The sequence below is a fragment of the Adelges cooleyi genome, unplaced genomic scaffold, assembly GCF_023614345.1.
Source record: "Adelges cooleyi isolate 19-005CV unplaced genomic scaffold, UGA_ACOO_1.1 ACOO_flye_CR_arks_rails_tigmint_CR_PRNA_583, whole genome shotgun sequence".
NCBI classification, from domain to species: Eukaryota; Metazoa; Arthropoda; class Insecta; order Hemiptera; family Adelgidae; genus Adelges; species Adelges cooleyi.
Window position 1 is genome coordinate 28,642 of NW_026096278.1, and position 15,849 is coordinate 44,490.

Consider the following 15,849-nt stretch of genomic DNA (forward strand, 5'->3'; position numbering starts at 1 on the left):
GAACGTCATCAACATTGAAAATTCTCCAGTTTTTGTAAGAATTGAAAAGTAATTGTAACATTAGTTTAAGTTAGTTTTATGAATAAGAGTTTGGATATAAGTTTGGGAGATTCTGAGTCTGTAGTAGACTTATTGTCTCAGTCGCGTATTTTTGAAATAGGTAGTAGTAGGTAACTCTCTTGATACAAATATGGAGGATAACAACGGTTCCATAAGTGGAAATGATGTATTTTCCGCTAGTAAAATAATGGATACCGTAGTGCGGCGTTTGGTGCCCGAATTTTCTGGCCACAACGGTAATGAGTTGTCACAGTTTGAAAATGCATGTGATTTGGTTAAGTCAATCACTCCAGATGAGCAGATATACGTCATACATTTCTTAATATTGAAATATTATTACAAAATATATACCCCTAACAATACCGTCTACCAACTGCTCTAGTGAGAGATCTTTTTCAGCGTTGAAACGAATCAAAACACGCATGAGGTCTTGTATCACACAGTAACGTTTAGACGGGTTGGCTTTATTGACTATTGAGAGTGATGTTACGTCATCGATAAACTTTGACTCGGCAATTGAAACGTTTGCAGCGAAAAAAGCAAGATAGAAATCATTGTAATTATTTAACTTTTTTATAATATGTTATAAAAAACAGAAATGTAACATTATTTCTATTTCATTTTTCTTTTTCTGTATTAAATCATAAAACATTAGCATTACAAAAATACATATGAAATAAATAGATTTATTTATCTCCTAAAAGCAAATGATCGTGACAACTTCCTGTTTGTTAACAAACGTAATTTTAATTATATATAATAATAAGTTATTTTTTCATTTTAAAGCGAGACTGCAAATTTATTTATTTTAATTTAAATTATATTAAAATTCTAATTTTTTAATATGATTTAAAATTGTATTTATAGTACATAAAATAATGTACAAATATTTTATGAGATAGGTATTTAACACATAAACAACATTTTGTTTTAATTACCGACGTTTCTTCCTCCACTCTCTGCTGATTTTTTCAGAAAATGTTTGACTTGGGGGTCTCTAATAGGTTGGTGCACTTGGCCCTAATTTCATTAAATCAGGCTCTGAATATAAGTCTATGCATAGTAATATCCAAGATGGATTGATCCGCCTTGAAATCTTTGTAATAGCAATTAGCAATACCATTCTGTTGAATGTCGACTAATAATGAGAATCATTATCATTTTTTTTTACATTTTAATCAAAAATATTTTACTTGGGTTCACTGCTATATCGTGTAATAATATTTAATACCTATTCAATAGAGTAGCTTAAATAGCGTTTTTTTGTGGAAAATCTCTACTGTCGATTACAAATTGTAATATAAGAAAATAATAAGGAAATATATCTCCATTCAAAATAAATGTCCAAGTTCTATAGGTTATATTCAATATATGCACTACATGCACTTTATAAAAAGTGCTTGTAAAAGTTTTTATATGTTAAAATTGACTTAAGTCCACCTAAAGTGCTATTTCAGACCACTGAGCTATAAATGAATTAGTCCAGAGGCGCTTTTTACGAGTGGCAAGGCAGTGTTTTGACTTCGCATCCCTTGTCCTCCTCGCGAATACTATCCTCTCCAATACTTTCTTAACCTTCCTCCCTTGTCTTATCGTAGGCACGCAGCTGATTTATCATTCCTTTAATGACTTCTGTCCGGAAAATTAATTCTCCTACCCTCCTTTCTCAAATTAGCTTTAAAATTCCCTGTACGTTCGCTAAAATAATAACCAATGAAATTTTATTGTGTACAATTTTTAATAGAATTGTTTTTATTACAAACGTCAGCTATTTGGTACATGCATGCTACAAATGAACAACAAGCATCGTGAATATCTACAACGTTTCCATTGGGCGCAGAATACAAAGTCGATGGTGTGCTATACATCAAATTTTTGTTGTCGTGACAAATTTCATTTTGTTCCATTAACAAAACGTTTGCTCCGAGCTTTTCTGCAATCGGTATAAAGTGTCTAAACGGCCATTTGCATTGATCGTCTAGCACAATCAAATAACAAATCTCAATATAAAACTTAATCTATCGCTGCATGTAATTACCATTTTTGCCCAACGTAATTGTAGGGTGTTTGGCCACAAAAGGAGCTAATAATGCTGAAATTCCCATAAATCCTATTGGTTTTCTAGCATTTATAAATTCTTTTAAAACATATTCGACCTCGGGGATAATGGTTTTCCCCTCGTCAAAATCCAATCTAAAATTCCACAATTAAATAATGTTATATTGCACATAATATAATAGACAATACTAAATTCTGACGTTGTCTTTATCGATCCTTGTCCGTCCGGAATAATTAGGGCTTTATGATGACATACGTTACTCCTCAATTTGTGCAACGGTAAAACATTCCCTCTAGCTATCCTGGCAGACTCGATTAATGCACACCGGTAAGGCGGTTGCAACTCAGTTTTGTTCTACAAAATGAAAATACAAATTTCAGTAAATTATAATGTTAATTGTATTCTGTCTCTATACTAACAAATAGTATGACGTTCTATTAAAACAAACTATTGAGCTATTTAATCAAATAAAAAGAGACTTGTACTTCCAAATAGTTGATCACCCAGTTGTATAGTACCAATAAAACTTTAATTGTGAAATATCATATACGTTGTCGAGACCTGTGTTCACATGGGTACTAACGATGCCAGAAGACGTTGATGAGGCAAGTAATTTTTTTTCCTATTCAAGCATTCATAACACAAAACTTTCCATTTCTTAAGTTACAGGTGGAAATCCAAATTCAAATTTGGCACTTACCCACCACCTATAGGTAACTGTAGGTGATTACAAATAAAGGTCTAAGAATCATCTGTCTCACTTGCCTGACCGATACCATACTTAGAGGGCCATTAATTTAATAAAATGTGTTTCTTGCAAATTGTTGTTTAAAGTTAGGTCTTACTTTAAAGTGATTAAACACTTCGGTTAGGTTTCTTTGTGGAGCATAGCATTGAAATGGAATTTTCAATCGCGACATGTGAACAAATATAGATGAGGCTACTAGGGGATTGGTGCCATCGTGTCTTCCGCACCCTGTTAATAACTACAAATATATACAATTTAGGATTAAAAATCATAGTAACTACTAGGAAAATAATAACACTAACACACTAACTATAGCAAATTTTGAAGGAATATCAATTTGTTTTAACACTGGCCTTGGTTTTCCAAGTGTACTTTGGAAACGTGTCAAACTACGGAACTTCAACATTGTTATAAGTAATTTGATTTAAAATATCTATGATGTAAACTCTATGAATTTTTATATTTGAATTGAATTTTGTTTAGTGGTATATTTTTAATAAATAAAGAAATTGTTGCCTAGGAAAGAAATGCTGTTGAAAAAAAAATGATTTAATGTAAAACTTTATGTGTTCTAAAAGTACCTATTGAAGGTCCTAAATTAAAGTCAAACGTTTGTTCATAATTTACTTGTTCGCTATGTGTTTGCTAAGACAGTTGTGACTATATAGACTTAGAACTAGTCGCGTGCTGCATTTATTATTATGCGTAATAATAAATAAAAAAAGTTAAAAAGAAATAAAGGTTTATTTTAGATTTATATACATAGTAATTTTACAAGAATGTCAAGTGTTATAAAACCTCTAAAAAAAACACAAATTTTTGTGAAAGCAATTCGATTTTAATACTGGCGATTCATACCATGCTATGTAATAATATAATCTATTATTGTAATTACTCTATGTGTTTGACAATAGTAGTGTGTTTAATCATTTAATTTATTTGTGGTGTGTTATTTATTCAAATACCAAATTCCACTCGCTTTACTCGCTATATTATATTATATTAGTGTATCACATGATCAACAACATATTTGATATTACGGACAGAAGAAAATTATATTTTTAAAATCCTTAAAGTAATGCCATTGTAAACCCTTGTAGTAACTAAAGTATTACTAGTGAAACGACACAGTAGAACATAATTATGTATTTAAACAGCATAATCATGATTATATTAACTCGGTTCAACGTATGAATGCTTATACCGAATATTTATCACTACAACATTTTATTGATTGAGAGTATATCACAATAATCTTGTAGAGATTAACTTATCTACCTACATTTGATATGTAATTCAGTCAGATTATTGTATTGTACGTGACATGTGTAAGGGAAACCGGGGCTAGTTGGGTACCGGGGTAAGTTGACCAAGTCGATTTTTAAAATCGAGTGTTTAAGTTGGACACACTGCATCAACAGCATTGTATTATGTCCATCGTTGTTTATCACTGTACAATTCGTAGTGATTATATGATTTTTCCTTAATCTTATAATCAATAAATATTGTTATCAGCTGTCGTTTTTTTTTTTAACGTTTTAAAAATTTCGTTTTTACCGAATTAAATTGTTTTTTTAAACATTTACAGCAGAGTAAACCAACTGTACAAGGTATGTAAAATACGATTCAGCTATTTTTTAATAATTATATTGTCCCTGATGTTCATAATTACTTAAAAAGTATGAAAAAGCAATTTGGGGCTAGTTGGTCTTCTAAAACTGGGGCATATTGTCTTGTACAATTTTTTTTAAATAATATTACTAACAATTTCTATTTGTTCATATTATAGATGGTTCGAAATTACAAACGCAAGTCTGATAGAGGACGTGTATCAGAGGATGTTATGAAACGTGCAGTTGAAATGGTTTTGAGTGAAAAGTATTCACGTAAGAGTGTGTCAGATGATTTTAATATACCTATTAAAACTTTATCTAGTTACTGTAAAAAATATATTAATAACTCTGAGATTTTTAATAATTCTATTGGATATACAAAACCAAGACAAGTTTTTTCGATTGTCGAAGAAGAAGAATTAGCAAAATATATTAAAAAAGCTGCTGATATTTATTTTGGCTTATCCCCGAAAGAAGTAAGAAAATTAGCGTTTGATTATGCTAGCTCTTTAAATAAAACTAACATCCCAAAAAATTGGTCTGAAAATGAACTTGCTGGAGAAGATTGGTTCACTGGTTTTAAAAAACGTCGCCCTGTCGATACGTATACCAGAAGCCACTAGTTTAGCCCGCGCATCTAGTTTTAACATAGTTAATGTTAACTCGTTTTTTGTTAATTTAATGACCGTACTAAATCGTTACAATTTTGGTCCAGGTGACATATATAACATGGATGAGACGGGTATAACCACTGTCCAAAAACCAAACTAAATTGTTGCACGTAGAGGTTTTAAACAAATTGGCAAAATAACGTCGGCAGAAAGAGGCACACTTGTGACGTTAGCCTTTGCAGTTTCAGCATTAGGTAATAGTGTACCACCATACTTCATTTTCCCAAGAGTACATTTTAAAGATCACTTCATAGCTAAAGGACCATTAGGTTGTGCAGGTAGTGCTAATCCCTCGGGCTGGATGAAAGAAACTCACTTCATTGATTATTTAAAACATTTTGTTAGTCATGTCAGGTGTTCAAAAACCAAACCTGTTCTTTTGTTATTAGACAATCACGACTCACATTTATCTATAGAGGGCCTGAATTACTCTAAAGAAAATGGAATTACAATTCTATCATTTCCCCTCATTGTTCTCATAAATTACAGCCCTTAGATAGGAGTGTGTATGGACCCCTGAAAAAATATATTAGTACGGCTTTTGACTCATGGATGGTGAACAATCCTGGTAAAACCATGACGATTTATGAAATTCCTGAAATGGTGAAACAGGCATTGCCATTAGCAGCTACACCAAATAATATTACAGCTGGTTTTACAGTCAGTGGTATATATCCCTTTAATCCTCAAATATTTACAGACATAGATTTTATGCCAAGTTATGTGACAGACCGGCCTTTAAACATTGAAACTGAAAATCAACCAGACCCTATAAACCAGACTACTCAAGAACTAAACAAAGATCTTGATCTAATGCCTTCTACATCCAGTCAGGTGTATAATATTCAAGAGTTAGAATCTAATAGCCCTGTTATTCAACAAGTTGAAAATATTGTAGTGTCAATACCAGCAGTAGCTTCTACTTCAAATACTCAAAATGAAAAAATTATACAAAAATCTCCTGAAGACATAAGACCACTGCCTAAAGCTGGTGCTAGAAAACAAGGAAGACAACATCCGAGAAAAAGGTGTACGGCAATTTTGACTGATACTCCAGAAAAGGACAAGCTAGAAGCAAGAAAAAAATGTCAAGTAAAAAAAACATGCGATAATAAAAAAGTTAAAAAAAAATTATTTCAAATAAAAAAGAAGACACAAAAAAGTACTGCAAATAAGAATTCTAAGAAAAGAAGAACAAGTTCAAGTGACGATGAAGATGCATATTGTCTAGTGTGCTGCGAATCTTACTCATCTAGTCGGGCCAATGAAAAGTGGGTGTCATGTGTTAAATGCAAAAAATGGTCCCACGAAGATTGTACAACCGGCGAGGATTATTATATTTGTCATCATTGCGAATCGGATGACGAATCATTTTCAGATGAATAAATTTTAAGTAATTTTAACCTACCTTTTACCTGTTAATTAACTGTGATAATTTTTAATATTTGATCTCTAAGAAGAGTTCAGTTTTAAATTTAAAATGTTTGATCTTGATTATGTTTAACATTTTTGATCTCAAAGGAGAGATAAGTTTTAAATTTAAAACGTTTGATCTTGATTATGTTTAAAATTTTTGATCTCAAAGAAGAGATTAGATTTAAGTTTAAAATGTTTGATCTCAAAGGTGAGATAAGTTTTACAGTTGTTATTTTATTAAATTACTTGTTACATTAATTATTATGTTTGATATGTTTTAGAAATACCCTTAGTTAAATAATAAATAGGGAAATTTGAATATATTTGTATTATAATTTATAATGTTTGACTTCAAAGGAGAGATAAGATTTTTCACAATATGGTTATTTTTAACTTTAAAAATACTGTTGCTTCATTAATTATTATGTTTGTTATATTTTAACAATACCTAAATTTAAATAAATGAATAAATAAGGAAAAACTGATTATATTCATGTGTGTGGCAACTTGCCCCAGTGGTCATGTCAACTTGCCCCGTACACGGGGTAAGTTGGCCTGATTATTTTTTTTAAGTTTTATTTTTTTTGTCAATTATAGATTAATTATTAAGATGGCAATTTAAATTAGTTATGTAGCTTACAAGTTAGTGAACTGTTAGGTGTATTTTGAGCTTTAAAGTCATAAAACTGAATAAATTAAAAATACAAATGTTAAAAGTGAGCCAACTAGCCCCGGTCTCTCCTATTCTGTACGCTTAGAAAAGCATTAAGTTTAGTATTGCATTAAGTCCTAGAAATAACATTTTTTTTTAAATGAGAATAAATTGGTAAATATTTTAGAAATTAAAAGCAATACAGAGTAGGAAAAAAGGTTGGCGTTGTAAATGTTGATTTTGCGCACTTATCAAACTTACTTCACCCACGATCTCCGTATTGAAATGCTAATGATTTTAAAACCATATATGCTTAAAACTTAACCAGATTTGGATTTATTATTTAATATTTTCATAAAACCCTTTTCATAAAAACTGTGTTTTATTTTGAAAGTTAAAGTTTAACCAATTAAAGCTAATCATAAAAATACAGTTTTAACATTTGTGTTTGAAATGTTTAGAAGCCTGCTCGTTTCTTAAGGGTTAAAACAAATAGTTTTTTTTTTAAAAGTAGTACTTCCTACAGGAGAGTTAAATTATGACCAATTTCCACCATACAAATTAAATTTTTTCAGTTTATAGTAATGTAATTGAAAATTGAAGGCCAATTTATCCTGTTTCCTCCAAGTTACTTAAACCTGAAGTTAAATAGGCGACATGATCAAAATGTATTAACTATCTGATAAAATACTGCCACAAAACTAGATTAAAAATATTTTTAAATAATGCATTAGGTTAAAATATTTATTTTATAATGGTTTTTTTCTGGTTTATTTCATTATGTTCGAATCACACAATAACAATTATTTAATTGTTAAGCTAGAAGCTGTTTTAACTTGTAATGAGATAAAATTTGTTTTTTCAAAATCTGGGATTTGCCAGATTTTAGCTAAGTAATGAAAGAAAACTGAAAAATAATAGATGGTTTACATTCAAGTTTTACTGTTGGCATTACAGTCAATTAAAGAGGACAATATTTGATGTATAAATTTGGATTTTTTTTAAAAGTATTTCAGCAAAATAACACAATTGTTCCACCAAATTATGGACCAACCAACAGGTTGTGCATCACTTGAGGATGTTGTGCATCACTCCATGGTCTATAGCTTTTAATCCAGAAAATAAAATACAGCTACCTATTATTGTGAACAATGAATATCTTATTGAAAGAATATTATACCTGTTTCAAGATATATTATTAGGTATAAAATGAACACATATTTTTAAATTATACTAACTTTTCTCCATTTTTCTGCATTTTTATTCGCACCAATTATATTATTTAATTCTAGAGCAACTTCATTCAAAAGCAAATTTGCCTGCTTATGAGTGAAGTTTGGACCAAATTTTCCTTTTTGAAGCTCGGGGTGAGCTTCCATAAAGTTAACCATATTTTTATTTTACTGTTACAGATTTTCCTTTCACTCTTAGGTCTACTTTCTTCATATTCGTGACTACCTAACATTCGTAAAAACTAAAATCGTAACACAACAACTAACAAATTGTAAAATATAACAATCAAACTATCACATAAAATTCACATTTCATATTAACCGTGGTCCGTACATCCAATAATCAATGAATTCAAATAAGTCACATACTTAAATATTTCTGCTATCACCGTTAGTCAAATTAATGTCGTCAAGGAGTTAACCCTGTTACAAGGCTTTTGCGACAAGTATCTTCGTCAAAACCAAACGTAAACTTTACACGCAAGCTGTGACTGGATTAGGACTAGCGTCATAACCATTCAGAAATAAATTGATCAAGTTATAGAAGAGATATTCAATGTTGTCGGTTCAAAGAGAATTTTGGCAAGGAAAAGACGTGGACTCATAAATGCCGTAGGTCGTGTCTCTAAATTATTGTTTGGGACTTGCTCAGATGAAGATGCAGAACTCTTGTACACTAAGTCTGCGGAACTCGGTCGTTCTTCTAGCGAAACATTACATCTCTCTCGAGACTTAAACTCGAATTGTACGTGCTTCGTTTGGTGACTTGAATGTTACTCTATCTTCCTTAATCAAGGAGCGCCGTGATATGGTATCCAATATCCGACAATTGTATAAGACTCTCGAGAAAGACTCAGCGAGACTATCAGAAATCGACGCACGTGAAATGCTGGTAGAACAAGTTGCCGTCATTAATCTACAGTTGACGCAAAGCGTATTCCAAGTTCAGAGATTGTTGCAACTAGTAAACTCCGCCATAAATGGACACATTCATCCTTCTCTTTTATCGCACAAACAATATTTAACACAATTCCAACTACCTACTGGTTCAAATTTACCGTTCCGACTAGAGGTGTTCTCCTCTATAAGCAAATTAATTCAAATTTCTACCATCTCAGTGGTCATGGTAGATGACACGTTTATTTTCATCCAATGTATCCCTTTAATCGACTATAATGTTTTTTCAACTTTTAAAATTATTCCATTTCTATTCACGAACAAGATGATATATACTCTTTAATTACTCCCTCTGTCTCGGTAATAGCTCTCAGCAAAAATCATGAATATTTTATACAGTTAACAGAAACCCAACTCGAAACTTGTAAAGTCTTAGACTCTTCATTTTTTTGCCCCGATACTCATTTATTGTATACAGCTACTAATACCCTTTGCAGTCTTCAACCCTTATTAGGACGACCAATTATACCAACTCTTTTGTAATATCCACTATATAACCATAAAAATCCGCTATGTTTAGTCGTTTGTCCAAAACTAACACTTGGTTGTTTTGGGCCAAAAATGAAAGCGTAATCATAAAATGTAATAATAGTGAACCCCGTATTATAAGATTAGATGGTACAGGACAGGTAACACTTAATCAAACGTGTAATTTGTTTGCAAATCAAATCATTCTCATACCTTCTCAAAACCATAACTAAAAATACAAGTCAAGATCTGTACCTACCGATAGTAGTTACATTAAAAGTTACACTCTATCCTTGGACGAACAAGATATTTTAAAGAATTACAAATTTCCCGAACCTCTGAATGATAAATATCTCATAGAAATCGAAAAACATTCTAAATCGTTGAAAGAAATCAAAAATGAAGCCACAATCATTTACAGAATTTTAAATCAATACAAATAAACCACTCTATTCTCACTTTAACAATTGTAATTCTCTCTACTATTTTACTGTTTCCAAGTACAAAAAGCGTAAACCTGTTGTGTACCAACCCCGAGACGTAGTCGCGGAATCGTCAATTTAGTTAGAAATGAAGATACCCAAAAATGTATTTAATTATGTACCCCTTAGGTTTAATTATAGTAAGTAATATAATTAGATATAAGATAATAAACACGGAATGGCGGTATTGTAACCCGTGCCCACGTAAGTTAATAAAATTATAATTATTTAATTAATCTTTTTCTCCGTATTTTATATCACAATATTTTTATTTTTTATTTTTAGGATTTTTCTGACATTTCCTTGCGTTACCACGGTTTTTTGTGATTGTTTTACAAACATTCCGATTACAAATCATACTGGACTCTATTATGAATTGTTGAAATAATCAATAAATAATTTATATTATATTCTTCTTAGAATGTAAGTTCTCATTAATATTGTTTAGATAAACTTGTTTTCTTAATAAGCAAAATATTATGGCATATATTAAACATATTCTCTGTCTGAATTACCTTTCTCATATCTTCTAAGTCTTATAAGTGTGCTGCTTAAATCTCTTGGTGCAGTACATAAATTGGTGTCAGAAGTGGGATAAAATGCTTTGTTTTGCTACATTTTGGTTTAATAGTTCAACACACACGTCAACATCATATACCCCATATGAGTTAGTTTTTGGACACAAACCACAAATCCCTTATCACAAGCACCAAGTCCACAATATAACTATGATGATTACTCTTTCGATCTTAAAAGAAAGCTACAGGAAAGCCATGAGATAGCCAGGAAAAATATTTTGGAAAGTAAAGAAGCAAACAAAGAAAGGTATGACCAATCTGTCCAACCCATCCAAATCCACGAAGGAGGTAAAGTTTTGGTAAAAAATCATAAAAAAAGAAATACATTTGATAAACATTGGACAGGACCCTGGCAGGTACTAGAAGTATACGCTAACGAAAACATACTAATATTAAAGGGGCGAAAGAGAGTCCGAATACACATAAACAATGTCAAACAATTTTTTGAGTAAAGAAATCGTAAATGTTTTTTATTAGACTGTTTGCATAATGTGTTTTTTTTACTCTAACAATAATAAATAGAATAAAAAGAAAAAGTATAATTAATTATTGTTCTAGGTCAAAAATTAAATTTATAGTAGCAGATTTCGAATTCACAAACGTTAATGGGAAAGACATTTTGTTGGTATCCGGAGCAATATCAGACAGCCTAGACAAGTTCAAAGTGGTAAAACTGGTAGGGAGACCGCTGATATTAACAAAAGAGGGAAAACTAAGGGTTTTTCAAAAAGTAAATTTACCGGATGTGCAAAACCATATTAAAAAATTTTTTCGGTACGAACCAGAAAAGCGATTGCCTCTTTTAAAAGAACTCAGGGAAAGTGTGTTCAACAAAGGAAAAAACACACTGTCAACCGTATTTATCCAAAATTATCTACACAAGGGTAATCGACCACCCATTCTGGTTTTTTGGAATGGAAATAATGATTTAAATATAATGAAAGGATTAAGGTTACCAGGAATAAAACTCATACTTAATATTACGGCATACGACCATGAAAATAATGGGAATTTCCACCTAAAACTAACAAATTTTTCTAAGGAAAACAGGGTAGTTTTAGCAAGTATACCTATAGGAAAACACAAAAAGAACGGAAGAATGTTAAACCTAGTAGAAGCGCACGGGATAATTTGCGAAATTGATCATGGGAACTGGGAACACCATAATCCAATGGGAGACGTTTTATTAACAAAGTGTTTGTTTAACACGATTATAAAAAACATAAAAACCAAGGAAATTGTATAAATTATGTGTAGAATTAAGCAAATAAAGTATTTTTTTTTAAATAATACGGTTTCTTGTTTTTTCTTCCTTTTCAAAAAAAAGAGAAGTCAGGAAAATTAGATAAGTTACGGGAAAACATAAATAAATAAATAAATGAATAATGAACTAAACAAATAATAAGCGTTATTCTGTTACAGACTGTTAATAACAATACTAATCAGCGTCAATCTGAGTCATTGCAATTAATTTATCGACATTAAAATCAATAATTCGGCGGGAATTTATTTCGAAAATCAAGGAAGAATTAAAATCAACACAGCAGAATGGACAATAGTTACCTACCTTGACCTAAACCATTTCGAAGCTAAGCAATTATTGTTAAGCGAACATTTGAGTCAATCTAAGGAACTTTGCGTTAATAGTCCAGATACAGAACCAATAACTGTAGCACCAAACGTAACAATAAAATCAAATAATCAAACTTCTTGTTGGGAATTATGGGAAATTCGAATAAATTAGCCCAACAAATTAAATATAAATATGAAATGTTAACTGCATACATGGAGGAGGTAATAACAACAGACTTTGAGAGGGAGAAAAGGGATTTGTCCTCTTTCATTTTAGTAAAAAACAGCCAACTTAATATTTGGAAAAATAGATAATAGTGCGGCATCAAAATATAATAAATTAATTGAGCAGGTAAATAAATTAGAAGTAAATCGATTAAAAATGGAAAAAGAACAAATCAAAATAATTAAAAAGCAAAATGAAATATATTCAAATTTTAGTTTATATTCAAACTTTTCCGAAAGTATGTTATTAACTCTAAATTTAACAAAGCAGTTTAGAAATAAAAATGATTCACCAGTAAGTAATAAATTTTTTTGGGCAAAAATTTATGAGGAACAATTTTTTTTACGTTTAGATAATATGTTACAACAAAATATTTTGGAATTATTTACTTTATCAGAAATAATTAACTATGCAAAAATAGGATTGATTCATCCTAACATATTATCACCAAAAGAACTTTTGGAACAATTTAAAGATATAAAAATTTCTTTACCCAGTGGAACGGATTTGCCAATTGACTTAGGGTTAACAGGGATATATGAATTATTAAAATTATCGGAAATCACGATATATCACGCTGATGGTAGAATGGTGTTTTTAACTATACAGCTTTGTGCCCACTACAAGTATGACAATTGACCTAACTTTATTTACTAATGAACATGTAATTCCAGTAGTAGATGCAAGGCGGATCACAAACACAAATCAATTTAATGATTTACCGACCATTGGGAAGTCAGTTAAACAATTGAGAGAACAGCTCGACGAACAACTGCGAGCTAAAAACCGTCGAATACAACCTATAATTAATTATGTCTTGGCAGCATGCATAATATGTATAGGAATAGCGGGCTGCTCATGTTTCATTGTAATACGATGGAAAAAAACCAGAGTTGACACACAAGTGCCAACAAATCAAAACAACGAGTACGGTAATGAAGAAATACCGTTGGAACACCGATGGCCAGATGATTTCGAGCAGGGGTATTCATCCGCGTCGGTATGCGAGCCTAGCGTCGCAAATAATAGCACGCCGCTTCCTACGTGTCCAGATGGCAATTTGACAACACATGCTAAGATACGTTTGGAATACGGTTTCTAAAGGGAAAAATAAAAATGTATTGTTTATATTATAACTTATTAGAATAGTTGTAAAATTTAAGAAAAATTTTAATTTTTGGTATACATTTTTATCTTGTAGAGGGAGGGATGTAATAATCCCAATACTATTGTTTGTTATTATTAGTCTTATTATTATTGCCATATAGATGTTGTAATACTTTTACTTGTTTGTAGCCACGTGTGTTGGCCAATAGCCCAATCACGCGTTATCGTTATTGACTATTGTTATTATTATTGAGTAGTAGTAGGACTAACCATTGTTTAGTTTAATATAAAAGGGCATTAGTTATTAAGCTAGGCACCTCAGTACTTAATTAGTATACTCAGTGATCTAATTGATACTCTGTGTCACTATTATAAGTATTGTCTTGAATTATTATTGTGTTTAAAAGTGTTAATTGAACATTACTATAAAACTTGTTTATTCTCTGTCTGAATTACCTTTCTCATATCTTCTAAGTCTTATAAGTGTGCTGCTTAAATCTCTTGGTGCAGTACAGTACCTATAAAAATTTGAGTAGCTGGCGCTTAGTTCATCGAGTTGGTGAATTTACATTTTAAGCGTTACTTAGCCATTTATAAAAAAGGGTTTGTAACATATATAATATACACTACAATAACCTTTTCATCCGTCCGTCGTCGAATGTTTGGCGTTTGCGCTATCAGTGTGTCAAGTCGCCATTTCCAAGTTCAAACAAAATTTGTTCGCCAACGGATGAAGAAATGTCGAACACCGGTGAAAACAACATAAACCCCAATGAAGAAAACCAACGATTATTACATAACAAATATACCATATATCATTGGTTGTTATTATTTCTTTTCTCGACTTTGTCACTTGTACAATAATTTTATCAAGCGCGTACTTTAGACACGACGTTTTATCTGTGTCATAAGAAATACTGCCCACTTATATTTTATTTGTTTCGGACATTTCATTAAGCGTGTATTCTTGACAATACGTGTTCGTCCGTTCACCAGAATACTACCCGCTTAATTAGTACCAAAACAACAAGCATACTAGCATGGGATTTTGGTTTTCATTAACAACACATTATTTAACATTAACGACAAATCTTTTAAGAATTTTTTTTTTCACTTTTTTGTATACGTCATTCTATTTGTTGTAACAAATTGCCGTAAACAATATTAATTCAACGTCCAACGCCATAGGCTATGACTAAATAAACAGGCATGATTGCAAGATAATCTCGCGCATAGATTTGCCCCAAATTTGGAAGAAAAAACTCAATATCATAGAATAAAGAAAAAACCGCGTTTATTTTAAAATCAGTTAGAAACTATTTGCTTTTAACAATAACCATTTTAGTGTATTTATTATATATAAATATAATTCATTGTTTAGTGAAGAAGAAAATTCAAGATACATCGCTGGTTCAGTAGCAAAAAAATATAAAAAGAAGTACCCTTTTCTAGAACATACTCCCGTCTATGATGAAAAATTAGAAATCTGGGAATCTGGATGAATGACATTTTAAACTGTTTATATGGTTTTAAGTAAAATCTATCGCCCTGTCTATCGGTCCCTGTCGAGAGAAATAAAGATACAATCGTATACTACACTATTATGCCCTATAATTACATACGGAGCAGAAACATGGACATTGAGGAAAACGGAAGAAAATAAATAAATTATTCTGGAGGAAAATCCTAAGAAAGATCTTTGGTCCAGTAAAAGACGAGGAAACTGACGGATGGAGAATAAGAAAAAACAAAGAACTAGAGGAACTCTATAAAAATAAACTTATATCCAACGGCAACCTAACCTAGGTTAGGGTAGGTCACCCTACCCGGATGACATATCTATGGTGTAACACATAGATGGGTGTACCACGTCGAGACAACCCTTAGAAAACCGGGTACAACTCGATTTTAATCATGAAAAACGGTACATAAAAAAATATTAAATACCCAACGTCTAAGTTGGTTCGTTGGAGGCTTTAACTGTCGGAATACGATTATAAAATAATTT

The 15,849-nt window shown here is 31.2% G+C and overlaps 1 protein-coding gene across 1 annotated transcript; it reads right to left on the reverse strand.

Moving 5' to 3' along the window:
* Positions 1-1,731: 1,731 nt before the first annotated feature.
* On the reverse strand, positions 1,732-13,786 carry LOC126843992 (glutamine amidotransferase-like class 1 domain-containing protein 3, mitochondrial). Its single transcript, XM_050581826.1, has 5 exons — positions 13,682-13,786; positions 2,965-3,105; positions 2,319-2,473; positions 2,099-2,253; positions 1,732-2,038 (listed from the first exon to the last, which is right to left on the reverse strand). Exons 1-5 carry the CDS (start codon positions 13,724-13,726, stop codon positions 1,782-1,784), a joined length of 753 nt encoding a protein of 250 aa, XP_050437783.1. The 5' UTR covers positions 13,727-13,786; the 3' UTR covers positions 1,732-1,781.
* Between the last annotated feature and the right edge of the window lie 2,063 nt (positions 13,787-15,849).

Bases quoted from the DNA above. Each gene is read 5' to 3' on its own strand.
- LOC126843992 (XM_050581826.1), bottom strand. From the start codon at position 13,726: ATGAATACCCCTGCTCGAAATCATCTGGCCATCGGTGTTCCAACG. The intron at 3,106-13,681 runs GTATTTCTTCAT...ATATATTTGTAG, and splicing joins TGGCCATCGGTGTTCCAACG to TTATTAACAGGGTGCGGAAG. The intron at 2,474-2,964 runs GTAAGACCTAAC...TTCATTTTGTAG, and splicing joins AAGTGTTTAATCACTTTAAA to AACAAAACTGAGTTGCAACC.